Raw genomic sequence first — 26,914 nt, forward strand, 5'->3', positions numbered from 1 at the left:
TTTTTTTTTTTTTTCTTTCTACGTTTTATTATTTCAAACCAGGTGAACAATTCCATAAAACATGTGAAAAAAGCAAGGAAGTGTTCAACGCTGAAGGACCCGGGCCTGGGGCGAGGGCATGAGGGGCGTGGCCCCTCAGCAGGCAGCGGCGGTTCCTAGGTTAGCGCTAAGGAGCTACATTTAGGTTAATGGAGCCAGGGCCCAGGGCCACTGGGGTGGGGCCCTCAGTGATGTTGGCAGTTGTCTGGAACAGCCCTTGGAACCCAGTTCTGTGGAGGGCAGGGTCAGGCTGCCACCCGCACAGGGGGCAACCAGCAGAGGGATGGGTGTAAACACGTAGACACACTCAAGGCACGGAATCACCGGAAAGGGGTTGGGTGGGTGCTGGTCAGGATCTGACAGTTTTAAATAGTTTTTTCTAAAAAGTTTCCTAGGTTTGCAGTTTTCTCTTTTTTTTTTTCCCCCTTTGACTTTCTTTTTTTTTTTAATAAAAAAAAAAGCTACGAGAATGAGCAAGTGGACTGTGGTCTTCAGGAATGGTGGCGTCTCACGCTTCTTGTGCTTTTTCCTTTGGGGCCTCCAAGTGGCTTGGGGCGGGAGGGGGTGGGGCAGGTTGTGGGGGTGGGCAGGAGGCTCCCTGTAAACATTGGTTGGGTCAGGGGCTGGTGTTGGGCGAAGCCAGGGGTCCCAGGCTGGAGAAGTGGGTGCCCCTCCAAACACAGGCCGTGGGAGACTCAGCATGGGCTCCCCTCCCCCATCATAGAACAAGACAATGGTTAAAACCAGAATGGAGGCCAGGAGGGGCTATGGGCACTCCCTGCACCTGGGGCAAGGGCAGGCTCCAAACAGGAGGCCTGTGGCAGCCCCTCCCCCAAGTCTCTGGAGCGGAGGGTGGGACTGCGGGGAGCCAAGAACAGAGGAGAGAAGGGGAAAAGCGGCCAGGGGACAGGCGGGGAGCGTGGTCCTCTTGCCCCCATCTTCCTCAGGGGCTGGGGTAGCAGAGTCGGCGGTGGCCCTGGAGGTGGGGGACAGTCAGGGCGTGGGTCGGGAGGGAGGTAGCCAGTGTGGGTCTCTCTGCCCGCCTCCCTAGACGATGACCCTTCTCCAGTTTCCCCACCCACTTGTTACCAGGGACATGGTGGCCGGTGTGTGTTGCTGGGTTACACACACACTGTAACCCCTGTTCAAGAATGAATGGGAGGGGAGACTGGAGCTCTGGGAGAGCCCTCCCCACCCACCGCTCCCAGGGCTGGTGAGGCCAGCCTCAGCCCCGGACCCTCAGCTGGGTCCGAGGGAAAGATGGCAGGGGTGAGCACGGAGCTGGTCGTGCTGAGTGGAGGGCGGCTGGGCCCCTTCTGTCATCTCGATCCTTCAGGCCAGGCCGGTGGCCTTGTGGGTGGGAAAGTGAGTTTTCGCCAAGGAAAATGGGGACAGCCCTCCAGTTCTGTCCCAGGACACAGCCCGGTGCTTCTACTGTCTGGACCGCTGGGCCTCCCTGTGCCCCGTCCTCAGTGGCCCCTGCGCCCCCCATGCCCCGCGCCCTGGTCTCTCCCGGGGTCCGAGCTTGCCACCCCCGGCTGGCCGCCCTGGCCCTCCCTGGCCCCTGGCCGGGCTCAGCGGCCCTCCCTGGCCCTCCCGGCCGCCCCCCGGCTCACCATCCTGCCAGGCCCCGCCGCCCTCAGAAGAGGCCGCAGTCCTTCAGGTTGTTCTTGATGATGACGTCGGTGACGGCGTCGAACACGAACTGCACGTTCTTGGTGTCGGTGGCGCACGTGAAGTGCGTGTAGATCTCCTTGGTGTCCTTGCGCTTGTTCAGGTCCTCGAACTTGCTCTGGATGTAGCTGGCTGCCTCGTCGTACTTGTTGGCCCCTGGCGGGGTAGGCAAAATGGTGAGGACTCCTGCTACGTGTGCGGCAGGCGGGCCCACCCCACAAGTCCAGAGAGGGTTCTGTGCGTCTGAACCAATAAGCCTGGATGTGTGACAACAGTGATAGTGCACAGGCACATGAGTGTGCAAAGAGGGGCACCTGATTGTGTGAGGGACGATGCCCAGTGACATGTATGGGGTACATGCCCGAGTGTGTTAAAAAGGGCCCTGGGGTGTACAGACACAAGTGTGTAAGCCTGTGAAGCACCAGCTGTGTGTGAGTGTCCCACAGTTTACCCTCCTGTCCAGTGGGGGGCGCCCGTGGGCCACCTGGTCACCACCAGCTCCTCCCCAGAGGCCCAGACCCCACACCTGTGTACTCAGGGAAGCAGATGGTCAGGGGGCTGTGTATGATCTTCTCCTCGAACAGGTCCTTCTTGTTGAGGAAGAGGATGATGGACGTGTCCGTGAACCACTTGTTGTTGCAGATACTGTCAAACAGCTTCATGCTCTCGTGCATGCGGTTCTGGGGGCAGGACAGTGCTTTCAGCACCAGCCACCCGGACCCCTCACCCCTGCCCTCCCTTCCCCGTGGTCTCTGGGCCTCTCACCATCTCCTCATCCTCGGCTAGCACCAGGTCATAGGCGCTCAAAGCTACACAGAAGATGATGGCTGTGACGCCCTCAAAACAGTGGATCCACTTCTTTCGCTCAGACCGCTGACCGCCCACGTCAAACATCCTGCGGACACAGCGCCTTAGCTCCAGAAAAGGGAGTTCTGGGAGAAGCTCCCTGCCCCATTTCACAGATTGACCGACTGAGGACAGAGGCCTGCTCAGGGTAAGGCAGCTGGCTCCATGGTATCACCCACACTGGCCCACTTTCGCCCTGGTTCTGGCCCCGCAGAGTGACTGAGGCTCGTCAGCAGGGCAGGTGGCTGCCACATGGGGTAGGGTCAGCAGAGGCTGTGAGCTGCTGGCCACCACACAGCCTTAAGGAACTCAGTGTGGGGCTGGGGGATCCCAGATGAACCCTCTTTCCCAGCACAGCCCTCAGCAGACCCCGATGTGAGGATCTCTCCCCGTCACCCCCAAGGCTGGCTGCTCCTGACCCTGTTCCCTAGCCCACAAGCCTGCTCACTTGAAGTGTAGATCTTTGAAGGTGAAGTGTGTCTCCACGATGCCCGTGGTCTTCACTCGAGTCCGCAGCACGTCCTGCTGCGTAGGGATGTAGTCGCTCTGGGCGATGCGCTCCAGGTCGTTCAGGTAGCTGCAAAGGGGTATGGGGGCGGGGGGCGTCAGTGGAGGCCAACTGGCTCCTTGCCCTTCCGTCCCTTTATTTCTCAGGCATAGCTTCTGACTCTTCTTTATTTATTTTTAACTGAAGGATAATAGCTTTATAGTACGGAGAAGGCAATAGCACCCAACTCCAGTACTCTTGCCTGGAAAATCCCAGGGACGGGGGAGCCTGGTGGGCTGCCGTCTATGGGGTCGCACAGAGTCGGACACGACTGAAGTGACTTAGCAGCAGCAGCAGCAGCGGCTTTATAGTATCATGTTGGTTTCTACCAAACATCAACATGAATCAACCATAGGTTTACCCGTGTCCCCTCCCACTTAACATCCCTCCCACCTCCCTCCCCATCCACCCCTCTAGGTTGTTACCGAGCCCCCAGGTTTGAGTTTCCTGGGGTCTTACAGCAAATTCCCATTGGCTCTCTATTTTACACAGGTCCCTGACTCTTAACCCTTGCCTACACTGCATTCACCACTCAGCCGAGGGGCAACTCTGAGGCCAGCCAGCCAAGCCCTAGCACCCAGGTTGGAGGCAGGCCTGCCGCACATAGGATCCAGGGTGGTGGAGTTGCAGGAGATGGTGGTGGGAGGGGGCAAATTAGTCCTTTGGTGAGGGAGGCAGGATGCTAATCGGCACAATTACGGCACCCGCCGCAGAGCAGCCTGGCATGTCCCCTGACTCGGGGCTGGACAGGTTGAGGCCTGCCAGGCCCAGTGGGCTCTCTGCCCAGCGCCCAGTAAAATATGGGCTCCTCAGGGGAAGGGCATAACCACTTGCTTGGCAGGGGTCCCAGGGGCTCCCCACTACCAGCTCTCTTAATTAGTATTAATGCCGCCCTGGCCTAGCCCTAAGACTAGCTCAGCTGCCTGCCTCAATATCCTTGCTGTGCCCTCAGGGTTCGGGTCCAGGCCTCCCAGTCACTGCCCAGGACCGATGTCTTGCTCTCGGGACAGGGCTGCTGGGGCCAGCTCTTGGCTCCCCCACCGGCAGCTAGGCCAGAGGGAAATGACTTCAGAGACGCAGAGACCGAAAAGAAAAACAGGAAGGGCTATGGGGAACTGTGACGCATGTGCTGTGACCTGCAAACTCTACCCCGCGCCCTACGGAGAGCCTCCAGCCTCATGGTGAATTCCACACCAGTTCTTCCCTTGTCTGCTACCAGGGGGCTCACCCCATGGACCCAGTGCCCTACGGCAGCCTTGTAGGATTGCTGCGAGGAGGGGCTGGAGGACCCCTGGACCCTGGAGTGTTCCAATCTGCTCCCCACCCCTGGGTGATTTCATTGTAGCATAAACCTGCCTGGGAGGGCAGGGCCCACGTTTACCGCTGAATCCCCACACCCAGAACAGCGCTGGGCACGCAGTGGGTGCTTAATGTCTGGGGAATGAAGGACACGGATGATACAAGAGTGGGAAGGGGCCGGAGGGTGGTCATAACCAGGTCCTCCTTGAGTATCGCACGCCCTGAGATGACAGGGGTTGATAGGAGCCATCCGTCCCTGCAGGCAAGACCCCAAAGCTCTGCTGGCACTGAGAGCTTTTGACTTCTGGGACTAAACCCCCCCAGCCCCTCCACCCCACCATGTGTGGATGTGACTCCGCAGCTCCTATGGGGGGCGTGCTCTCACAAGGGCATTCAGGCCACTGCAGGGAGGGTGGGAGGCTGTCCACGTGACTAGGGCAAGGCTCAGAAATCATGGCCAGGCAAGACCGGCCTCCCACCCAGCTTTGGGGAGGTCCAACAGCCCCTCTCTGGGTGGGCTCAGGATGGGAAGTGCAGTGAGAATGGGAAAGCTGCTCAGACAGAGGGACTGGCTTAGGCAGAAGTAGGAGGCGGGAGGTGAGAGTACAGGGCCCACAGCCTATCTGGGGGCCCATCCAGAGCCCGTGGATGTCCCCCCACATCCTTCTTCCAGGCCAAACCCCAAACCACCAAGACCCTGGCTGACAGCGCAGAGATTCGTCCTATCTTTCTGAGGGTGCTCAGGCCCTCTGGCTCAGGCTGTAGTCCAAGTCTCCCCCTACTCCACCGCCAGCCCGGCCCCGTGGAGTGAGTACTCACTAGGCAGCAGAGTCGTTGAGCTGGTACTCCCGCGAGCGGCCAAAGCAGGCCTGCACCCCGTGGTCAGCCCAGAGTCTCCGGATGACGCCGGACAGATCCTCAGGCAGCACGCCCTGCTCCTCAGCCGTGCACGACAGTGCAAACAGCTGCCTGGCGTCGTCCTGGGCACAGGGGTGAGCGGTCAGCGCGTTGCAGGAGCACACGGCCACCCCACCGGTCAGAGGCAGGGAGGAGGCCTTCGGAATGGGGCCCAGACTGGGGTGTTCTCAGCTCCCCCGGCACAAGGCTTGCCCTGAAGTGTTATGGGAGGCAGGCAGGGGTTGGGGAGTCCACATACCGCGCGGGAGGGGTCGGCAAAGTCAATCTGCAGATTGCCCATGGCTTTGACAATGGCCATGATGGACTGGATGGTGTTGCTGTAGACGACCGCCCGGTACTGTCGGCACTCCTCCTCTGAGTAGCCATCCTCGTGGATGATCCTGGCAGCCAGGGGGCCGGGGTTAGGGTGTACGGGGCACAGGGACCCCCATATGGGCGTCTGGAGCTACGGGGGCCTGCAGTAGCTACTTCAGACAGGAGGAGACTGCCTCTGAACCACTGGGGAGCAGAGGATGAACGTGGCCTCTGGCAAAGTGCTGGGCCCATCCCTGGGGGCAGTACAGACCCGGAGGAAGAAGAGGGGAAACCAAGGTTTGCCGGCCATCTCCCCGCACACAGCACTTACTTCATCTGCTTGACAATGGTGCTCTTCCCTGACTCCCCAGCACCTGGAACAAAGGGCACAGTGGGTCAGGGAACAGGCCCAGGGGGGACACAGGCCAGCAACTAGTGGCCCGGCCATGTGGCCAGGGAGGCAGGACCCATCCTTTCCATCAGTTGCAGACGGAAGCAGTCAGGCCTGGCGGGCAGCAGAGCTACCAGGGGTGCAGCTGGCAGGGCCATGGGGGTGAAGGCAGCCTAGTCCCATGGGGGACCCACTGCAGGCCCTGGCTTCCCACAAGGTCTGTTGCTCAACATGGCTCCCCACTGCCCTGGCTGAGTCCAGGGGCTTTGGCTGGAGACCTGAGGCTCAGCAGTCACCCTGTCGTTCTCGCACACGCAGACTTGCCACTCCGCGGCTAGTGCTTCCCAACGTGGCACTGGGTCATAGCTGGCAGAGGAGCCCTGCTTACTCTCCTCCCTACACTGTGAGCCGCAGCTGCCATGGGGCCTGGATCCGGGCATGGCATCATACCCCTGCCTTCCAGCCAAGGCCCAGCACCCTGCTTGCTGGGCCGAGGTCTACTCTAAGCAGGTAAGACACCAGGACCTGGGGGACAGCAGTGTCACATACACACATGTACTGACTCATGATGCTTCTTTTCCAGCCTGGCAAAGCCCTATCCTGTACTTTTCTTCGACCAGTGCTGAGGAATTTGCTGCCACTCTCTCTGGTGACTGTCAGAGCAGCCCCACAAAACAGGTACTATTTCTCCCATTTTACAGATGCGGACACTGAGGCTCAGAAAAGTCTTGGCCCAAGACCATGTAGCCAGGATTCAGAAGAGCAAAGAGGTATGTAGGATGATGAGGCCTGACCTGCCCAGCCCTACTCAAAATGTGGCTCAGATCTTGCAGGACAATGTCTTGGGTTTGTTTTTTTTAAACAAACAGCTTCCCAGGCTCCATCCCAGACACAAAGCCAGATCTCAGGGGGTGCAGCCCAGAAACCTGCATTCCCCAGGGAGTGTGTGCAGGGAAGTGTGAGACCAGGAAGGCCACTTCTCTCCTGGCTAGGTGTGCGAACAGGGCCTTACCGCTTCCCTTTTGCCGAGCACACCTCAGCTGGGCCCAGCTTTCTCCCAGCCTTTGCCCAGACTGCACCCTCTGCTCTGCCCCAGCACTGTCAGGCACTACCTCTTGCCAACTCCAGTTCTTTGCCCAGGGAGTTCTCTCTGCCGGGCATACCTGCCCAGTGTCCCAGCTACACATGTCCCAACCCTCCTGATCACTGTGGCGGGTCTGTCCCTCTGACCAGCTCAGCAGGGTGGGTGGTGGGGTCTGTGGGGGAAGTCACCCTTGGGAACTCTCGGCCCCCGTATATCCCTCAGGGATGGTTAAGAAATTCAGAGGATGGAGGGGCTAACACACAAACTGCCATGAGCAGCATGAATGTCAGCCATGATGATCTCAGCACAGCGGTGAATCGTGCCCCCTACATGTCAATCGCTATTCTAAGACTATCCCGTTCGCTAGGTGGTCTCACAGCAAGCCCCGGGCGTAAGTCAGCTTTACCCTCATCTCCACCTCACAAATGAGGAAACTGAAGGATTTCCCTGGTGGTCCAGTGGTTTAAAACTCCACGCTTCCAATGCAGGGGGCATGGGTTTGAGCCCTGGTCGGGGAACTAAGGTTCCATATGCTGTGGGACATGGCCGAAACATTTTTTAAAAAAAGGTGGTGGGGGGGGGGAACTGAGAGACACAGCTGTCATGGTTACAGCCCCTCTGCACGTGGCCCACCTTGCCTCCCAGCACTGTCCCATGTGCCCAGGGAGCTTCAGGTCTGAGTCTCCACACTGCCCTCCAGCAGCATTAGACCCTGCTTGCCAACTCCGGGTCTTTGCCCACCTGCATCCATCCTACCTCCCACCCCAGATCCACACTGACCAAGAGAAACTGAGGTGTGGCTTGCGGCCACAAGCCAGGAGCCTCCGTGAGGAGGATTCACAAATGCCGCCCGGAATCACTGGGCTTCTCTGACAGTCCCAGGCCTGCTTCCCAGGATCGGGGAGCGCTGCGGGGGGAGCAGCACAAATAGGCAGGCTCTGGGCAGGCTGGGGTGTGAGGCCCTCTACTGGTCCGACCCCTGGACAATGGAGGCCCCAGGCCTAGTGTATTTCCCCTGGGCATGGGCTGTGGTCGGGGGCAGCATTCCTCTCCATAGGGCTGGCAGGTGAGCAGCCAGGACAGGACCCCTCACTTGACACTCCCCACCTGTGGAGTGGGCCCAAGGGGAGAGGCCCTGGGAAGGCCCAGTGGTAATGCCGAATCACGGAGGCTCTTCCCCCAAGGCCCAGAACATCCACGGGGCAGGGGGGACAGCGCTGGACTGGGTGACCACGAATGAGAGCCAGGTGACACCTGGTTGTCCTTCCCAACTAGTTACTTGCTCCCAGAGAGCAGGAGGGAGGGTGGACAGCCTGGGGCAAGGACCCAGGAGCCTGGAGTCCCAGCCAGGACTGGGGGCCCAGTGTAGGAGCGGAGGCTGAGGGCACGAAGTGATGGGTCACATCGATCACGCTGTCCTCAGGTGATCCGAGACTCAGAGTGGGCAGCCCTCGGGGGAACAGGGGACCTCAGGTGGGGGTGATTTGGGGACCACTGTGCACCTGAGGCATCAGTCTCCTTGTCTAGTCCTGTGATTACTTTCTTGGTAAAAGGCGTGGACCACTCCGTGACCCTGCCCAGAGATAAGGACGCGAGCACAAACTTGCTTTGCATCTGATTTTCCTAGCAGCAGGAGACCGGGCAGACCTTGAGTGCCCTTTCCCTGTCCCCCTTGAGCTTCAGTCTCGCTTCTTCTCCCTTCGAAGAATAGGACATATTCTTTGCCCCCAGCAAGGGACAGCTGGACAAAGTCACAGAGCCCCCATCCTTGGACTCAGAGCAGTCCCTTTGTCTTTCTCACAGCTGTGACTCAGAGGGAAGGAGTTAAGTGGCAGGACAAGGATGTGGTGCTGGCAGCCAAGCAGAGAGCAGGGGAGAACACCAGGACAGAATCACAGGCGTGGCCCAGGAGGAGCTACAGTGGATCATGGGGGTTGGGGGCAGAGTTGGGTGGAGCCATGGGCTCTACCCAGTTGGACACCCTGGTTCTCAGGCAGCCCACAAGCGAGGTGTCCTAGGAGTTCCGTTTCCACTGGTGCCTGATGACGCTTCCCTATTAGATAGGCTGGCACTTGTCCCGGAGTTTGCTTGTACCTTGCTGATCCCAGGCACCCAGTTCTGCCCATCCAGCCCTGCACCTTGCCTTCAGAGAAGGGGGCATCACTAGCTCTATCCGGATTGCTGCAGAGGTGCTGGGGTGGGGGGTGGGGGATTCAGCCAGAAGAAGGCAGCAGGAGTCTCGTACTCACGGCGGGCCCACCAGGCACTCCTTTCTCCAGCTGAGTGGGACCAGAGGGACCTACAGAGGATCCCTGCGGTGCCCTCAGTGTTCCCACTGGGCCATACCTCTTCCCACCACCAAGGAAGAAGCCTCTGCAGCCCTTGCCCCGGGGCGCAGCTGCGGGGCCCCCAGCGGGCAGGCGGTAATTGCCGAGATGTGCAGGGCGACAGCGGCTGCTCTGCACTGGAACATCTGCTTCCACTCTGGGAGCCCTGGGCCCCAACGGAGGAGGGAATAGACGGGGGCCGCGGGGTGGGGAGGGGAAGAACAGCTCCACCTGCCTGAACGAGGAGGCCAGCAGGGCCTCTGGGGGCAAGACAGGGCCCCCAGTCCAACGGCATGATGCTGATCCCAAACCCCTGCATCGAGTTTCTGTTGTAGTCTATGTTGAAGCCTCTACCTCCCAGACGTGGCTTTGTCCTGCTAGGAGGCCCTGACTTGCCTCTTTCCTCTCTGGCCCCACTTTCCCTTCTGCAGGAGCCGCAAAGCCTTGAGAGGCCAGCCAGCCCATGTCACGTTTTCAGCTCCTCTCCCAGAGGGAGGTCCAGACCTACCACAGCCCTGGGGCCCACCTCGATCCTCCCCAAGATCTCCAAAAACGGCTGCCTGATCCTGCCCTGGCTCTGGCACCTCATCTGTGCAACAGGATACCACCATTATCTCATCCTAGGAGACAGGTGAGTGCCCGGCACACGGCGAGTGTTGAGATCAAAGTTATTATGGCTGTTTTCTTTTACCCTTCAGAAGAGGGCAGAGTTCCCCAAACCTCTCATTTCCTGCAACCCACAGTGACCACGCTGCATAGGTCACTGCAACCACAGGCTGCAGAGGAGCCTGCCTCGGCCATCTCATTTTGAAGGCGTTTCTGATGCTTTCAAACAAAAGCACAGCCCAGGGCAGTGACCAGGGGTTTGGGAGGCTGACTCAGCAGTGGTGGTGGTTCCCTGCTGGGTCTTGTGTAACCTGGGACTGGAGACAGAGCCACGCACTCCTTTGCTGGCTTTCTGCTCTCAGTTCGTCACTTCCCCTCCACACAACCTGGCACTCCTACCCGGGCAGGGTACTCCTTCCCGCCCAGCACGTCGCACTGCAGACACCGCTCCCTGGCGCTCTCTGCATCCTGAAGGCTGGGGAGCAGGTCTCCCTGCGGACGCTCTCGAGCTGGTGGGCTCCCCAGGAACATGTGGGGCCGGGGAAAGCTGCCAGCTGACGTGGCAGGCCTGAAGGCAGAGATTCTCAGAAGCAGCCGTGGCTCGGACCACAGGGTAGACGTGGGGAGCAGCCCAGCTCAAACCCACAGCCGGGGCCCGCCCCCCACTGCGGCCCTCCCAACACAGCTCCCCGCCCCCATCACTGGCCTACCCTGGTGGGCCGCTGGGGGAAGGTCGGGATGCACCCTGGGAAGCCCACCCCAAAGGCGGCCCTGGCACCACCTCCCACTGTCATCTCAGGAAGGTGCCACGTCTCCACACTCCAGCCCAGCCCGCCGTTTCTGGGCACCCCCTGCTGCCGCCCCGCCCCTCCCCGCTCCGCCCCTGCAGCCTTAGGGTCCCCGGCCGGCCACCACCAGGGGGAGCCCGGCGGCCAGGGACCCAGTGGAGGAGGTGGGGGTTGGGTGGCGCAGAGGAGCGTTTGTTTCTGGAAAGCGGCGGCGGCAGCGAGGGGCAGCTGGGGGAGGTGCCTCACCCACGGCCCCCTCCCGAGCCTGGGAAGCCCTCGGCCAGCAGAGACTCGGCACACAAGGGAACAATGGGGACGGCGGAGGGCCCCGCCAGACAAAGGCCCTCCAAGCCCCGCCCCTGGCGTCTCTTCCTTCCTCCAGGTGCTGAGCTTCACTCCCTCCAAGGAGGCTCTGCAGGGGGCTGGCATGGGGGTGGGGGGAGGGTCTTGGACGGACCCCGTGTGACACCCCCACCCACATGTGTGACCTCGCCTTCCTCCAGGTGCCCCAGCAAAGCCGGAACCTCCCTCCCTCCAGTCTCTGCCGCTTGGGAAGCCTCCAGCAGCTTCCTGACGCCCATCAAGGCAGCACTAAGGACCAGGGCCTGGCCAAGTCTTTGCTCTTCAGTGCAAAGGAAACAGGCCTCGGATTCTCCCAGGCACGGAGAGGGATTTCCAGGGCAGGGCTGTGTCTCCTGCAGTGGGGCCCTGCCTACCGTAGAAAGGGAAACTGAGGCACTGGGTAAGGAAGGCCATGTTGGAGGAGAGGAGGCCCTGAGACCTGCTCCTCATTGGCCACTGAGGCTGCATCCGGGTCTCACCCTCCACTGCCAGGCAGTGCTAGACGGGGCCCAGGTGGTACACGGAGCCAGGCCATTTGGCACAGCCCTCTTCCTGATGCTTCTTCACTGGAGGAAATCGCCTTGCTCTTTTCAAAGAGTCTGAATCACTGTGGTAGACCCAGGGTGAGATGTCCATGTCTGGGCCTCATGTCCCCATCTGCGAAATGTACTCCTCAACGGAGTGTGCCAGGCGCAACGCCCGCCTTGAACAGCCTCCTTTGGGTCTTCACACCCACCCCAAACTCCACCCAGGGTCCAGCCCAAGTGGGCAGTTTGTCTGTGTGCCCACAAGCCACGATCCAGGCTTGAGAAGCGTGACGTCACGGGCCCCAGCACTGGGCACAGAGAGGGGCGGCCAGCCTCAGGTCACACAGTGAGGAAGGTGGGGGAAAGGAAACTCTGGGACCTAGAGTCTGGACTGGCCATGAGGGTACCACGTTTGTTCAGCTTTGTGTTTGGCCTTGATGCTTCTGCCGCTTCTGTTCTTGCTCTCTCCTAGGTCCTTTAGACTCCGCAGTTCCCTAGGGCCTGGCCCGACAAGCCAGAGCAGAACCCTGGGAACTCCACGGGGAAGGCAAGGCAACTGAACTTTGGATTTCGGAGGCCAAGAAGGATGAGGACCAGCTGTGATCTTCCCATGCTGTGGCCAGCCCACACCACAGACACACGAGTCGCCATACAGGAGCCCACCGCAGCCTGTGCTCTTAGTGGGGACCCTCAGCAGGACCACTCTTCCCTTCTCCTCATCTGGACAAGCCCCAGTCTCCAGACCAGGCTCAGGGCCCCCCACACCGCACCCTGACAGCCTCCAAGCTGCCTCAGGCTGGGACTTAGTCCTCTTAAGCCAAGGGGTTGTGGGAGGCACAAACATGTTAGGGGAAAAGCAAAACACTAAGATGCCTGAGTGTTCCTATGAGGGGAAACAGGCTAGGAGGGGAAGTGGGAAGCAAAAATGGGGGCACCTCTGTTAGGACGAGGTCACCCCATGGCCACACAGCAGATTTCTGGCTTTAAGCAGGAAAAAGATTCACGCACAGTCTTGGGTCCCACTCTCTAGAATAGATGGTCCCCTTAGAGTTCCCTAAAAGAAGAATCGAGGCCCTCAGGCATATGCAGGACACGAGTACACCCAAAGCATCTGCCTGTCACCCTGACTGAGCAATGCTTGCCAACTGGGCACAGACTCCTGTGGGGTGACAACAGTTGGGGACAGGTGCTCAGAGTCACCACCTGGGTTGTCCTTTGGTGTCTCCACTTACTGGGTAAGTCACATGATGTTCCTGACCCTCAGTTTCTGCATCAGTGAAATGGGTATGTCAGTCCCAGCTCCACAGGGTTAAACACGAAGAGACCGGCCCTATGCAATGGTCACAGCTCAATCCAAGGCAGCTACTATTATCACCAGAGGGGAAACTGAGGCCCAGTGAAGGCACCCACTACCCAGGCCCAGTGGGTAGTGGCGTGGGGGAAATCCTTAGGCTGGATCAAGGGCCTTTCTGTCTACCTCCAGGCAGGGGAAACCCAGAGTGAGCTAATCCCAGGGCTCCTGCTCCATTTCCGGGCATTCATCTGGGCCTGCAGCCGGCCTTCCGGCTTTGGAGGGCAATGGCTGCTTGGGAACATGGGAGCAGCCCTCTGCTTTCCTGCTGCCCCCCCACCCCACCCCGCCGGCGTCCCTCTCCCAGCCACCACTTCCTGTGGTCAAAGGAGGGGCCTGGAATCCTTCTCAGAGGCGCCACCTACTCTGAGATCCTGGGCCCAGTGGCCACTGGGGCAGGACAAGGGACAGAACTGTCTGGATTGACTCCAACCCGGGGACTACCAGTAGGGGCAGCCCACGGGGGCCCCGCACAGGTGGGGCTCAACTTCTAAAGTCCCCTGCATTGACCTGCCTCACACTCCCCACCCCAGTGCACAGTGTGAGCGGCTCTCTGGCCTCTTCCTCTTTTGGGCTCCTCCTCCTCCAGCTTCTTCCTCCTTTTCCTCTGGTGTGGACACCACTTCCCCGAGTGGCCCAGCCCTGCCGTGCAGACTTCACCACCCCTCCTCCAACCCTGGGACACGGTACCTGCTGCCATCAATACACGCCCCCCTCACTGCCCCTGCCTCCACCAAACCGGAGATTCTGAGGCTGTAGCAGCCTTGGCACCCCAGGATTCTCTGAGCCACAAGGACACCCTTCTCAGCACAAACCTTGTATGATCCCACCTTTAGGCTTTGGCGCAAACGGGCCTGGCATTTACTGCCAAGCCTTGGAAGTGTATGCAGGAGGCCAACACTGAAGGGCCAGCCCAGGTTAGAGAACGTGTGGCTGCTATTCCAGGGACACTATTCCCCCAGCCACCAAGATGATCAGAGCCCCAAGGTGCAGCCTAAGGGTGAGGGTGGAGTGTTTGGGGTTTAGTAAGATCAAGAGCTCAGGGGAGAGAGGCTGGGTGGGGCTGGGCAGAGGAGCCCCACCCTGCACCTGTGGCTGACGGAGAAGCTGTCTGAGAGTATCAGGTACTAGGGCCATCATCAGAGGGGCCTAGTCCTTTGCCCTCCCAGGGCCTTCTGAGGCAGGGCACATCAGTGGTGGCCTGCCAGAACCCATTAACCCCTTTCCTCACTGACCTTTTAGGTTAGGACTCCTGCCCCCGAGATAGTGGGAAGATGAGATTAGAAGCTGGCCTGGGTCCTGCCTTGGAGACAGCACTCAGGCTCTGGGCTGGACTGTCTCATCCTCTGCTGGGGATGTGGGAGGCCAAGTCCTTGGTCCCTCAGATGCTAAGAGCTTAAGTGGACAAAGCTTCCTCCATCCTGTTCCTGCCTAAAGAATGGGTGGCTTTTAGAGATGGAGACAGAGAGACAGCCAGGGACGGAGATCAAGGACAGGGTGTACAGGACCTGTGTGCCCCCGCCTGTGGTCCAAGCTGCTGCAAGTGCCAGCCCTGCACTGCTGGAGCCTGGGGACCTCTCTGGGATCCCATCAGGTCCCACCCCCAGCACTACCTGCGGTCACTTGCTGGGTTGCTGTTAGCAGGCTTAGGATATCTATGATGCTAGCCAATGACCCTGCAGCTCAGGCCAGCCCAGGGCCAACCCAAAGAGGCCCTTGACTGTGCCAGTCCCCATCTGGCAGCACAGGCTCCAACTCAAGCACAGTGGGTGGCTCAACGCTGCCTCAGGGCCTGGCATGGAAGCCTGAGCTCCCCAGCTGGCCTCACTTCCACCTCCAGCCACAGGGGCAGGCATTCCCTCTGTCCCCACCACCTGCTCTGCTCTCTGTCTTGGGGTGCTCCAACCCCCACCCCTCCTGGGATGTCTTCAGCTGAGCTCCAGGGTCACTTCCTTTGCAAAACTGCCCCGATTCACGTAGTCTCCCAGCTCAGGGGTAGCCCCTGAAGGACCCAGCTTCACTCCTATCCTAGAGGGACAACTGCTTTCCTTGGCTGCACCAACACTGGGGTCACAGGCAGGGGCTGAGCCCAGGGGGACTGGGAAGGCAGAGGGGGACTCAGAAACTGTTTAGACTCCCTACTCACTCCCTAGCTTGGGAACCCCAGCAGTGAAGCTACTGACTCCCGAAGACAAAGCCTGGCCTCGCCTGGGGGAGGGGTGGGAAGAAGAGACTCACAGGCTCAAGCTGCCCCGCCCCCCATTCAAGTGCTAATGAGCTCCAGCCGGACGGCGGGATAGCAGGGATAGAAGGTGGTGGGGCGAACAGGGAAGCTGGAGGCCGGCCTGGGTACCAGCCCACTTGGTACCCCAGGGCCCTGCCACACCCCCAACCCTAAGCCCCCCCGGGAAGGTAGCTCAGCCCCCGGAGATTGGGCGCAAGGTCCCCAGGGCAGTGGGTCACTCCAGATGCCACCAAATATCTACAAGTCTCAACCTCTCACTTGGTGAGAGCAGCGGCCCAAGGGCAAGGGTCAGGGTTCCCAGGGCCTCCATACTAAGGCTAGGCAGGCTCCGAGCTGGGGAGATTCCTCCCCATCAAACTCTCAGCTCTGCAGGAGTCAGCAGGGGGGGTGGTCCCTCTCCTGTTCTCACACCCACAGGTCTTGGTGTACCATCCCCACAACACGTATGGCTGCAGGCAGGCACCCCATCCCAGATTGTGGATGGAGAGCAGAGCATCTACCAGGATTTCACCTGTAGCTGGGGTTCTCAGCCGGTGCACTAGGTGGAGCAGGGATCTGAACCTAGGTTTGTGTGATCCCCTCAGGAGAGTGAGCCCTCCTCCCCTCCAGGCCAGGCCTTCCTACTTCAGAACCCTTGCTGAGTTGGTCCCTCTGCCCCCAGTGCCTGGCCCTGGCAAATACTGCTAATTTTTAAGCCAACTCAGAGGACCCCTTCCCAGGAAGGACTACTCCCCCCACCCCCAAAATTCACCCGCATCACTAGACTCTACCCATTATCCAGCCAGCCAGGATCCCAGGCTAGCCCTTCCCACTAACTCCTGCTACACCAAGCCCCAGGCAACAGCTTAAGAATTACATATCCCTGTTCAGGGATGTGTGCAAATAGTTTCATTCTTTCCACACACACTTAATAGGCACCTACAGTGTGCCAGGCCCCTTGTGAGAGACAGAAAGGACTAACGTCACAAAACTCCCTTCCTTTCATTTGATAAATCTCACTGAGCCCCTCAATGTCCAGTTTCCGCACTGGCCAGGCCAAGAACTCCCACAGTACTGTTCTGGTCTGAGCCCCATGGCTGTGGGGCAGCTCCAGCCCTAAGAGCTAGACAGGCTCTACTGCAGCAGCAGAGAGAGCAGGCCTGCAACAGTCTCCAAACAGCCTGAGCTAAAAGGAAGAATGCAAAGCCGGTTTTCCCACATGAACAGCTAGAGTCCCTACTATGTGATCTGCAAGGAGTGGACAAGGACTGTCTCTGCAGCCTGGCTCAGTCGGCAAAGGATCTGGCAAAGGATCTGCCTCGGATGCCAGAGACCTGAGTTGGATCCTTGGGTGGGGAAGATCCCCTGCAGAAGGAAATGGTATTCTTGCTTAGAGAATTCCATGGACAGAGGCAACTGGTGGCCCGCAGCCCATGGACCTGCAAAGAGTCGGACATGACTGAGTGACTGAGCATGCACTGAGGTGCCAGCAGAGCGTGATGAGACCATAAGGAAACAGCCTGAAGAGTTTTTCCCTCAGTCTCCCCTTGAGTCCTGGTCATTGGCCTTACATAGTCCTTGCCACCTGCCCATGATATGGCAGGCAATGGCTCACTGATCGCTATCTTACTCCTCCATCTACCCATGTCCAAGATCAAGTTCACACCAGTAGCGCTTCTTTCATTCAACAGACAATAGTTCCCAGGCTCCATGCTTGGCATAGAAGGCTCACAAATGAACAGGACACAGTCCTGCTCCAGTCGTGGGGGAGGGCAGTTGGACACAGACAAATACCACGCTCTAATGGGGCGGCATGGGGGTGGGGGGTTAGAGGAGGTGCTTTACCAGCCTTCAAGAAGGGGGTCAGGAAGGATCCTGGGAGGTGATCCCTGGGCAGAGTCTTGAAGAACAATCAAGTAGGAGTGAAATGGGGGGAAAGTACATCAAGTGAAGGGAACAGATGCCAAGTCCCAGGGGCAAGAGGAAACTGTTGTATTTATACCATGAAGCCTTCCTGGAGCCATCTCTCCTTTCTCTGTAGACTGCCCACAAAAGCTCAAACAAATCAGAGTCACCCCTAAACACACACTCTGGCTTACTTTACCCAAAGTGCCCACGCCGAGGCCCCAGATTCTACCAGGGGATAGCTGGTCAATCAAGCTGAACTGGGTGGGGGTGGGGGTATCTCTGAAGTAGAGCCGGTATCAGCAGCCCTGCTCCCCCAACCCAGCTGCCAGGGAACACCCTCTCCCCGCTGTGTACCACATCTGCCTTTGCCCCGGCGATGGACAGTGACTATGCCCGCCGGCTGGCAGAGCTCCCCAGGACGGGAAGGAGCCAGTATGCGGGTGGGGCAGCAGGCGTGGTTGGGCTGGGAGGGAAGGCTGGCAACTGCCCAGCCCGAGTCCCGTTGCCTGGACAGAGTCTTTCCGCTACGTGGGACAGGCGCCCAGCTCTCTGAAGCTGCCTCAGCTGGGCTCCCATCACCTTCCCTGTAACTGGACAGGCAAAGGACAGCCAGCCGGGACCCTTCTCCAGGCAGTCCGGACAGACTGAGTCCTCAATTTCAGGCAAAGTTTGGTCTCCCAGCCCCTTACAGTGAGTGCGTCCTCTGCAGGGTCTTAGCCCCGACTCCCCATCCTGGGCATGGCACTCCTCTGGCCCAAACTCAGGAAGCCCATTTTACAGTGGAAGCAAAGGCCAGAAGGACAGGATGCTGAGACGGACTCCCCATCCTACAAAGTTTCGAGCATTTCTAGGGTAACCTGTACCCCTGGTTGCTGCCAGCTTAGTATGAGAGGGGTCGCCAGACCCACAACCTGAGCCGGGCTCCAAGACTGGTGGGATGGAGTCAGCACAGAGAACCAGGCCAGGGGCCCTGTGTGCCCCAGCCCCACATCTCTTCGGGCACCATCGTAACTGTGATTGGCCTGGGAAGGGGCTGGCTAGTGACCCCCTGGCTGGGCACTGGGAGGCAGCAGTACCCGAAGCACCCTTCCCAGGCCCAGCGGGCAGCATCGATGGGCATTCCGCCGCGTCGACACCCACTCGCTGCCGCTGCCGCACTCGCAGCAGAGACAGGAAGAGGCAAGCGCCCAACGCAAAACAGCCCAGGAGGCTGGGCCGCCGCCCCTTCCCGCCCCTTCTCTTCCTCCCCGCAGCGGCAGCGGATGCCATTTTGAAACCTCCGGGGCTGTGCCCCTGAGGCCAGGCCCCCAGGGACAGTCAACAGATGGGCCGAGGATGGAAGACACGCTGTCCCCTCGGCCACACGCTCAGCATGAAAAGCCCCACTTTTCGCAGCCTGGGGACCCCAGAGCAGCTCTGGGGCTGAGGGGCCACACCCCCCACATCCATAGTCCAGCCCCCAACACTGCCGCGAAGGCCTCCTTCCCTACTAGGTTTGAACTCCACCCCACCCCCAATCAGGCTGCCACTGGGCGCACCACACCTGCTCCCAAAGAGAGGCTGGACTGGGGCAACTACCAGGCCCCCAGCCTCTGCACAAGTCCACCTCAGATGCCCACCCCCTAGCAGGCCCCCCACTACTCAACCAGCTGGTCCACCACTCCCCCCTTGCAGGGCCTCAAGGTCCGATAGGCCCACCCACTCTCAGAAGCCACATCCTAGGCCTTTGGGCCCAGAAAGGGTGCGGGAAGCCCAGCACCCGTCAGCGGCTCTCCTTGGCCCGCCCGCCCGCCGGGGGCAGCAATATGTCGGCTGTCTCACCACTTCCACTTCCCCCCACCCCTCAAGCAGCCACCATCTTTCCTGGCCTTGGAGCCGACGCAACCCAAACTCCTCCACACTCCCTCCTAACCCCAGATCCCCGCCTCACTGGCCCAGACAGGGCTTAGAAACTGGGAAAAGGATAGCCAGCAGAACTCCCCGGGCAGCTTGAGGCCTGGTCCCCTCCCCCAACATGACCAGTGGAGCCCTTAGGGGGTCTGGAGCCAGTCCTTTCAGTCCAGCCCACCTGGTGCAGGAGGCGGGTGGGGAAATCTGGAGAAGGCTAGTGTGGGAGAGAAATTAAGAGCAGGGGATCAGAGGGTTTGAGAGATGCATGCAAAGAGGGAGCTGGTGGGCCAGATGCCAGGAGCAGGGGTCTCTAAGGGTTTGGGGGCTCTGACTGGAAGGTGATCTCCTAAGCAGTCATTCCACTTCAGAGGTGCAAACCAAAAATCCACCTGAGAAGTCCCTTGGGATCAAGGTGCACAGGTGGAGGATACAGGGTCCAGAGTAGCGATGGGGCACAGAATGGGAAGGAGGGAGGGAGTGGGGGCCTGGGAGGGGCCCTGGAGATACTCAGGCCCAATAGGAATAAGGGGAGAAGTGAGGGAACAGGTGGTGCCTGAAGGTGGGGGCCGAGTGGGATGGTAGGGGGTTGGGTAAAGTCTAGGGAAGTATGGAAAGACAGGCAGGGGGCTCTAAGGGTCTGTCAGGTTGGACAGTAAGAGTGGGTGGTCAAGCAGAGCTCTGGGCAGCGGGTGTTGGGGCCCTGGTGGCTGTACTTGGGGGTTTGGGCTCTGGGATGAGTTGAAGATGGGACCTATGGGCTACGGATCAGAAGTCTCGGCCAACCCAGAGTTTTGATCCATTTTTTTTTTGTTATGTCCTTGCCGGGCGGGTCTAGGGGGTTCAAGTCCAGGTGTGGGGATCCAGGCTGAGTCTGGGTGTTCGAAGCCCTAGTCCGCAGGTCAAAGCTGGGGATTTGGGCGGGGAATCGAGGGGTCCCAGAGCAGGGCGCGGCCTCACCCAAGAGCAGCAACTTCACCTCCCGCGCCGCCTTCTCGCCGTCTTCCCGCAGGTTTTTGTCGATCATCTTGGAGCGCTCGGCCGCCGCCTTGTCCTCGGCGCTCACGGTGCAGCCCATCCCGCCGTCCGCCGGCCCGGCCGCTGCCCGGCCCCCACAAGGCCCCGGCCCGGCTCGGCCCCGCCCGACCCCACTCCGCTCACGCCGCCGGCCCTCAACGGGTAGCTCCCGAGTCGGCAGTTCCGAGCGTCTGCGGGCGGTGCCTTCCAGGCCGCCGCGCACCGACGGCAGGGCGGGCCGGGGGCGGGGCCGGAGCGAGTCAAGCCTGGGACTGGGCCGGGGCAGGGCCGGAGGCGGGGCCATAGGAGATCTGGGGCCGCTGATTGGCTTGAGGGCGGAACGAAGGCGAAGTTAGGCTCAGCCCAAGCTCGGCCCGGGCTGGAGGCGGAGCCACGCCGAGGGAGAGCTGCAGGGGTTGAGCCTAGCCCAGAAGGACTGGGCGGAGGGCGGGCTGCAGGCGGGCCCGGGCTCCGATTGGGTGCGGAGCGCCTGGAGCCCCGTTGCTCGACGGCGGGGGCGGGCAGATCTCGTAGCCTGAGGACCGGGATCCGGTGCACCTCAGGGGCCGAGCAGGAACCAGTCCTCTGAGTTGGGCGAGCGGAGCAGAGAAGGCGTGTCTTAAAGTTAATGAACCCAATAAACTTGTCTCGGGATCCACAGAATCCCGGAGGCTCTCCGGACTGCTTTCTTCGTCTTAAAGCGGTTTTGACCCCCCTCTGTCTTTTGAAGTTAAAAAAGAAAAAATTCTATTGCCACCTCAATGCCTTTGCCCAGGCTGTCTCCCTCAGTTGGGGGTAACTTCTCTAACCATCCAAGAGTTATCTTTCTCTGATCTTCTAGGAGGGAGCCATTCATCAGGGAGCCATTCTGGGCTCCAACCTGGGACCCAGCAACCATGAACAAGGAAGAGAAAGAGAAAAAGGTGCCACCAGACTTCTGGAAACATAAGTGGCCATGATCTTATGGCCTGTCATCACTGGACAGTGGCTGCAACCCCATGGCTGGACAAAGGTGTTGGGGGAGGAGGGGCAGGCAGCAGCATTTCTAGCGGGACATTTCAGTCTTTCTGACTCTCTTCTCCATAAGAAGCCCACAGCCCTGACCTCTATTGGACCGTTAAAAAGTCTGCCAAGGGTTACCCAGGAAGGTGTCCTGTGTGTCTTGAGCTGGGGAGGGCCCAGTCCAAAGACAAGGAAAGTCCACGAAGCCAGGAAGTGAGCTGGCCAGCAATGCTTGGCCACCCGCAGTCCCCTGTTTAGCACAGACTCCCTCCTTACCACCTTGACACACATCTTGTTTCCGCTACCAGTTTTCAAGCTGTCCGTTCTCCCTGGAATGTCTGTGTGTCCCTATTTGAATGGCTCTCCTGTTGAGAAAGCATTGGCCTGTAAATCCTCAAATGGTTCCCCCAGGACTCTCTCCTACCTGGAATCAAAGCTCAGGCAGGCCCTGCTACAAGCATGCAGCAAACCTGTTGAAAACACACAATACCCACCCAGGGACACAGACGTTCTGAGATACGCTCTATACATCCATACATAGGCTCAACCTCCAAAATGCTTCAAATCCACAGAACACGTTGTAAACATGGGTACACACAGTCGAGAACACAGCCTGTCCACAAAGGCTACAAACCCAGCTCCAAGGCGGGCCTCTTCCCCCAACAGCCCCGCCCCTCACTGGAGAGCTGATCCTCCCTCCTCAGGCCTCCCCAGCCTGCTCCTAGCAACAGCCAACAGCTCTTGCAGTTGCCAGGCAACAGGAGAACCTGTCAGCCCCTGGGAGGCCAGGCTCACCAGAGGTGGGCAGACACAGACCCCAATCAATGGAGGCCAGGCAGGACAGGGCCACTGGGAGGCATGGCCCCCTCGCCCCAAGCCAGTTCCTGTGGTATTTGTACCAGTTAGTCCCTCCTTTCAAGTGTTCTTCCTAGAGTCCAGCGACCCCTGCATCCAGTGCTCCTGGCTGCTCCCTCCCCGTCTCCATGAGGGTCCCAGGGCTACTGGAAAGAAGCCTCCCTTTGCTCCTCCTGTCACATACCACTCCTGGGGCTCAGAACCCCACAGCACCATCTCCAGCCCAGCGTCTCCCTGAATCACCAGCCCCATGTTCACCACTGCTCTGAAGCCCAGTCATTTCGAGTACCCCCAATAATCCCTATTCCTGGGCTTTCCACCTTGTGGCCTTGTGACCAGCCAGAGCCATGATCCTTCCTCTGCATCCCTACATCCTGTCAGTTTCTTCCCTTCCTTTCCTCCTTAACTCCCACTCAAATATGGCCCCATTGTCCTTTATTCTAGGCCTCCAGCTTTCTCCCTGGCTCTCCAGTTTCCTCCACATGGCAGTCAAGGGAACCCTGCTCAAAGAAGCCACATCACCGTCTTGCACACAAACCTTCTGTGGCTCCCCAGTACCCTGAGGATAAACCCCATGCACATTGCTTTGGACCATGCAGGGGCAGAGGCCCAACAGTGGTGGCTGACAGCAAGGACCCTCCGAGCAGCGGTCTGCAAACTGGCTGGCGGCGTATGACTCTGGACAAGTACCAGAAACTCCTTGGGTCTCAAGTCTTTTTATCAGTAAAATGGACCTAACAGTCATAGCTACCCATTGTACTGGCAGAGATCAGGGCTAAGGGAGGAAATGTAGGGAAATGTTCAGAATGTGCATGGTACATGGAACGCCCTCAGTATGGGTGACTTGCTATAATAGTAATTTCTGCCAGGCCCTGTAGGGGCTGTCCACCACCAAGGCCCACATCATCTCCCTCCACCTGTGACACCCTAGCACTCCAGCCATCTGACTTGCCTTGCTCTCCACACCCTCTTGCATGTACTCCTTTATCCCTTCCTCCATTTCCCTCCTCCCTATCTTTCATTCCCTGGCTGTAAACTGGGCATCTCTGACTCCTATTGTCCTGGGGCTTCCCCTCCCCCACAGATCCTACCATGCCTGGTGGTGAGTCTCTCCCCTCATTCAGATCTCTGATTCCAGACCCCTTACAGCTTAATCCTTGGGGCTGGTAGGTAAATCTTTGTTAAATAAAATGAATGAATCACATAAACTTTAATTCACCCTTTCCAGGGGTTCCCCCACCCTGGAGCAGGGAGAAGTGTTAACAATTAATCCTGCTCTTGCTATAAAAAAAATATGCCATAGCTGTTTGTGGAGAGAGGGGAGAAATTCAAGGTACCTAGGAAGGTTGGGAAGCTTTCTTGGTGGAGGTGGTGTGGGCAGTGTTAGAGGGAGATCACTGAAGGAAGAGGGAACAGGGACTGGGAAGGGGGGGTTCAGAAAGAGGTAGGGAGAAAATCGAGGGTCAGAGCTAGAGAAACATCTGGCTTTGCAGCTGAGGTCACTGAGACCCAGAAGGGGTCGGGACCCATCCATGGTCATCCAGTGAGGGCCATACAGGCATGCTGCTTCCTTCACACTTGGGAACCCAGTTCTTTTATCCTTTCATGAGACACTGTTCTGGGGGCAGAGGATGGTTGCCCAGCTGGGGCCTCCTGGGCACCAGAGGAGCCAGAACTTGTCTCTCTGCACTGCACGTTGCTCCAGCACCCCCTGAACTAGACTGTAAGGGTCAGTGAAATGACATTCAGCAGAGATGAGGATAGCGCCCCAGCTGGAATGAAGGGCCAGCTACTGGCTCCCTTGGAGAGCTAAGACAGCCTTGGGGCTCACCACAGGCCACAGAGCAGCTCTTCTGTCCTGAGTTCCTGTCATGTACCAGGCTGAACAGGGTGAGGAATGGAGACCCCCTTAGTGGGCTGTGACACACCAGCCCACGGGCTCCAGGAAGGGGAAGCTGCCAGTACTTCCCCAAAGGCAGTTTCGTGGTAGGCGTGTCTGCCTCCAGCCCAGAGTCCAGGAACAGGCAGAACCCCATAGGGATGCCGAGTTCAGGATTCTGGCCACCCCACCTCCATGGCTCACAGATGGCAGGGAGTCGCCAGCAAGACTCTGTACCATTAAATCGCAGCTTTACAGATACAGAGTCTCAGCGACTTCTGCCTGTAGATCTCAGTGGCCCGGGCTGGTTCCCTCCCTGCAGCCCTTGGCCAGGCTCCACCTCCTGGTACACCCCCAGCACTTCCTCTTTCCTGCTTCTGAGCCCAGGAGCACTTCTGAGCTTGGAGTCAGCCACCTCGTCCTCTCTGCCCCTTTCTTCCAAACCTCCATTCCCAGGCTTCTCTTCCCTCCCCCCAGAGAAACAATCCCAAGCCTGGTAGGCCTTGGGGTCCAGGGTCCCCCTCCTTCAACTGGCTTTGGTGCCTGGAGAACTCAGGCCCCCAGCACTCCATGCCAAAAAGTTGCTTGATAGGCTAGGGGATTCCACCTGATCCAGGGGCAGGAGGCTCTCAGAGGAGGAGTCATTCATTCAACGACTGTGTGCTAAGAACCTAATGGTGAAGGAGGCAGCTGGAAGTCTGCCCTTTAGGAGCACACACCAAACATGTCAACAGAGAAATGAACTCCAGGGTTTCAGAGGAACTCAGCAGGGGACATGAGAGCCACTGGGAAGTGTATGTATGAGGAACAGTGATTTGTTCCCAAGGAGGGGAACTCTGAATGATGAGAAGGGACCAAGCATGTGACAAGCTAAAAAAGAGGGTGATAGACAGGCAGGAGCGACAGCAAAGACATTGGGGCAGGGCAGGAAGGGCCTGGGTGTTCCTGGAACCGAAAGGCCAGCCTGGCCAGAGCAAGAGGGTCTGTAGTGTGAGAGAGGGCAGCCACGAGGCATCAGTGAGGTGAAGTGCAAGCAGGGAGTTCCCAAGTGCCTAAGAGATGCTGAGGCAGGACTGTATATGAACCTGCAGCAGATCCCAGCATCTCCAAGCCAGTGACTCATGTCTGGCCCTGAAAATCTGACTTATCTTGGCATTCACAGGGTGCTGCTGATATGACTCGGGGAGAACTGTCCAGGGGATCCAGGGAGCCCTCAAGGCTCTGGGTCCAGGACTGAGTTGAGACCCCCTCCATATCCTTGAAGAGCTCTTGTCCAACTTGCCCGTGTCTGCCACCTACGCAGCCTCTAAAGGTCACCTCCCCTGAGAAACCCAGGATCCTTAAGAGGGCCTGGGAAATGTTAATCAGCCTTATCCCCAGGAGCCACTCCTCTGCTCACCTTGTTGCCTTGCCTTCCCTGTCAGTGCTATCCAAAGGCTGGGGCTAGAAGCTTCTCCCGCGACTCGTTAGGGCCTTCATTAGCACTGCTTCCTGGAATTTAATTTAATGAAGGATCAAAAACAGCCCTAATGAAGGTGATGCAACGGCAAGCAGCCTGTGAGATGCCTCCCAGGCCGAGCCACCAAGGCTCAGGAGCTTCTTGTAGATGGACCAGTAGTAGAGGGGGAAGAGGAACAGGACCTGTTCTGGGAGAGATGCTGGTCACTGGGCCCTGAGAGCCTGGGACATTGCTCTGCAGAACTGCAGGGAGCAAATGCTGCCCTGAAGCCAACTAGACAAAGTTAGAGGAACGAGCCTGGTTGAGGATAGCTACAGGCTGTTGGAGAAAAACTTCTGAGATGCTCTGGGCCAACACAGGCCCAGCTGTGGGCTAGTGCCAGCAGAGAGTAAGGACAGGTCAGGTTATCAGAGCCACAGGGCAGGAAGACGTTCAAATTTCATTCCAAATGTGATGAAAACAATTGGAGGTTTTTAGGGAATTCCCTGGTTGTCCAGTGGTTAGGACGTAGTACTTTCACTGCTGGGGCCCAGGTTCAATTCCTGGTCAGGGAACTAAGATCCCACGAGCAGTGCAAGCCTAAAACACAAACAAACAAACAAAACCCAAAAACAATTGGAGGATTTTTCGGAATGGGTGACATGATCTGCTATTTTAAAGCTCCCCGTGGGGGACTTCTCTGGTGGCTCAGTGGTAAAGAATCTGCCTGCCAGTGCAGGGGATACAGGTTTGATCCTCGGTCCAGGAAGATCCCACATACCGCGAGACAACTAAGCCCATGAGCCATGACTACTGAGCCTGTGCTCTACAACAAGAGAAGCCACCTTATTGAGAAGCTGGCAAAATGCAACTACAGGAAGCCCATGCAGCTACGAAGACCCAGCACAGACAAAAACAAATAAAATTATTTTTAAAAATGAAGTTCTTTCTGGCTGCTGTGGACAAGAGAGAACGTAGGAAAGAAGGCATGGGGTGGCCACCATGTGGTGCAGGAGATGAGGGTAATGGAGTGAAACCTATGGAGACAGGGTTGTTCCACATCCTCTAGGAGAGGGTAGCTGTGGACGTGGGGCGGGGGGTGGGGTGGCCAGGGCACATATAACTGGGCTGAGCTAGTTTCCTCCAGCAGGTTTGGGCTGACTAGTCCCCTTTTAGTCCTCTCCACAGGCTTGGCCTCTTCTCCAAACGGACATTGCTCCAACATTTAAAGAAAATCTGCTGAAAGTGTTCCCCAGCCGCCTCTAGCTGCTTCCCCAGCTCTGAGCACCTTTCTACTCCACTGCTGGAAAGCCTTCCTTGCCCTGCCCTCAGGTCTTGGGCAGCGCCAAGCCTCCCAGGAGCTCCAGGATTGTATTTCACAAGGGAAAAGGCTGGAGGCTTAGGTGGGGGCCAAGAGCTACCAAGGGTGCAGCCTTGCAGATCAGAGCCGTCCCTCGGCTTTGGCCTCCTGACGCTGTTCCCCACCCCGACCCCGCAACACTGCCTGCCCTCGGCCCACCAAGGTTTCCTCGCACACTTCCCTCTCCCTCTTATTGACAACGTTCCCCAAGTTTCGGAACCCAAATCCCTCTGGGTCCCTGCGCACCCCATCTGCCACCCTCCGCCCCCACTTCCACGCCTCCGGTGCAAGCTGAAGCCGGAAGTGGCCCC

The 26,914-nt window shown here is 58.7% G+C and overlaps 1 protein-coding gene and 1 non-coding gene across 2 annotated transcripts; one reads left to right on the forward strand and one right to left on the reverse strand.

Annotated features, from left to right (window-relative positions):
- On the reverse strand, nucleotides 1–20,274 carry GNAI2 (G protein subunit alpha i2). Its single transcript, XM_005892115.3, has 9 exons — nucleotides 20,013–20,274; nucleotides 5,949–5,991; nucleotides 5,562–5,703; nucleotides 5,225–5,385; nucleotides 3,008–3,136; nucleotides 2,479–2,608; nucleotides 2,240–2,393; nucleotides 1,656–1,869; nucleotides 1–1,015 (listed from the first exon to the last, which is right to left on the reverse strand). Exons 1-8 carry the CDS (start codon nucleotides 20,128–20,130, stop codon nucleotides 1,679–1,681), a joined length of 1,068 nt encoding a protein of 355 aa, XP_005892177.2. The 5' UTR covers nucleotides 20,131–20,274; the 3' UTR covers nucleotides 1–1,015; nucleotides 1,656–1,678.
- Nucleotides 20,275–25,746: 5,472 nt separating this feature from the next.
- Nucleotides 25,747–25,818, forward strand: TRNAE-UUC (transfer RNA glutamic acid (anticodon UUC)). Its single transcript has one exon. It is a non-coding gene; the product is annotated as a tRNA-Glu (tRNA).
- Nucleotides 25,819–26,914: the final 1,096 nt, after the last annotated feature.

Source organism: Bos mutus, chromosome 22, assembly GCF_027580195.1.
Source record: "Bos mutus isolate GX-2022 chromosome 22, NWIPB_WYAK_1.1, whole genome shotgun sequence".
Taxonomy (NCBI): Eukaryota; Metazoa; Chordata; class Mammalia; order Artiodactyla; family Bovidae; genus Bos; species Bos mutus.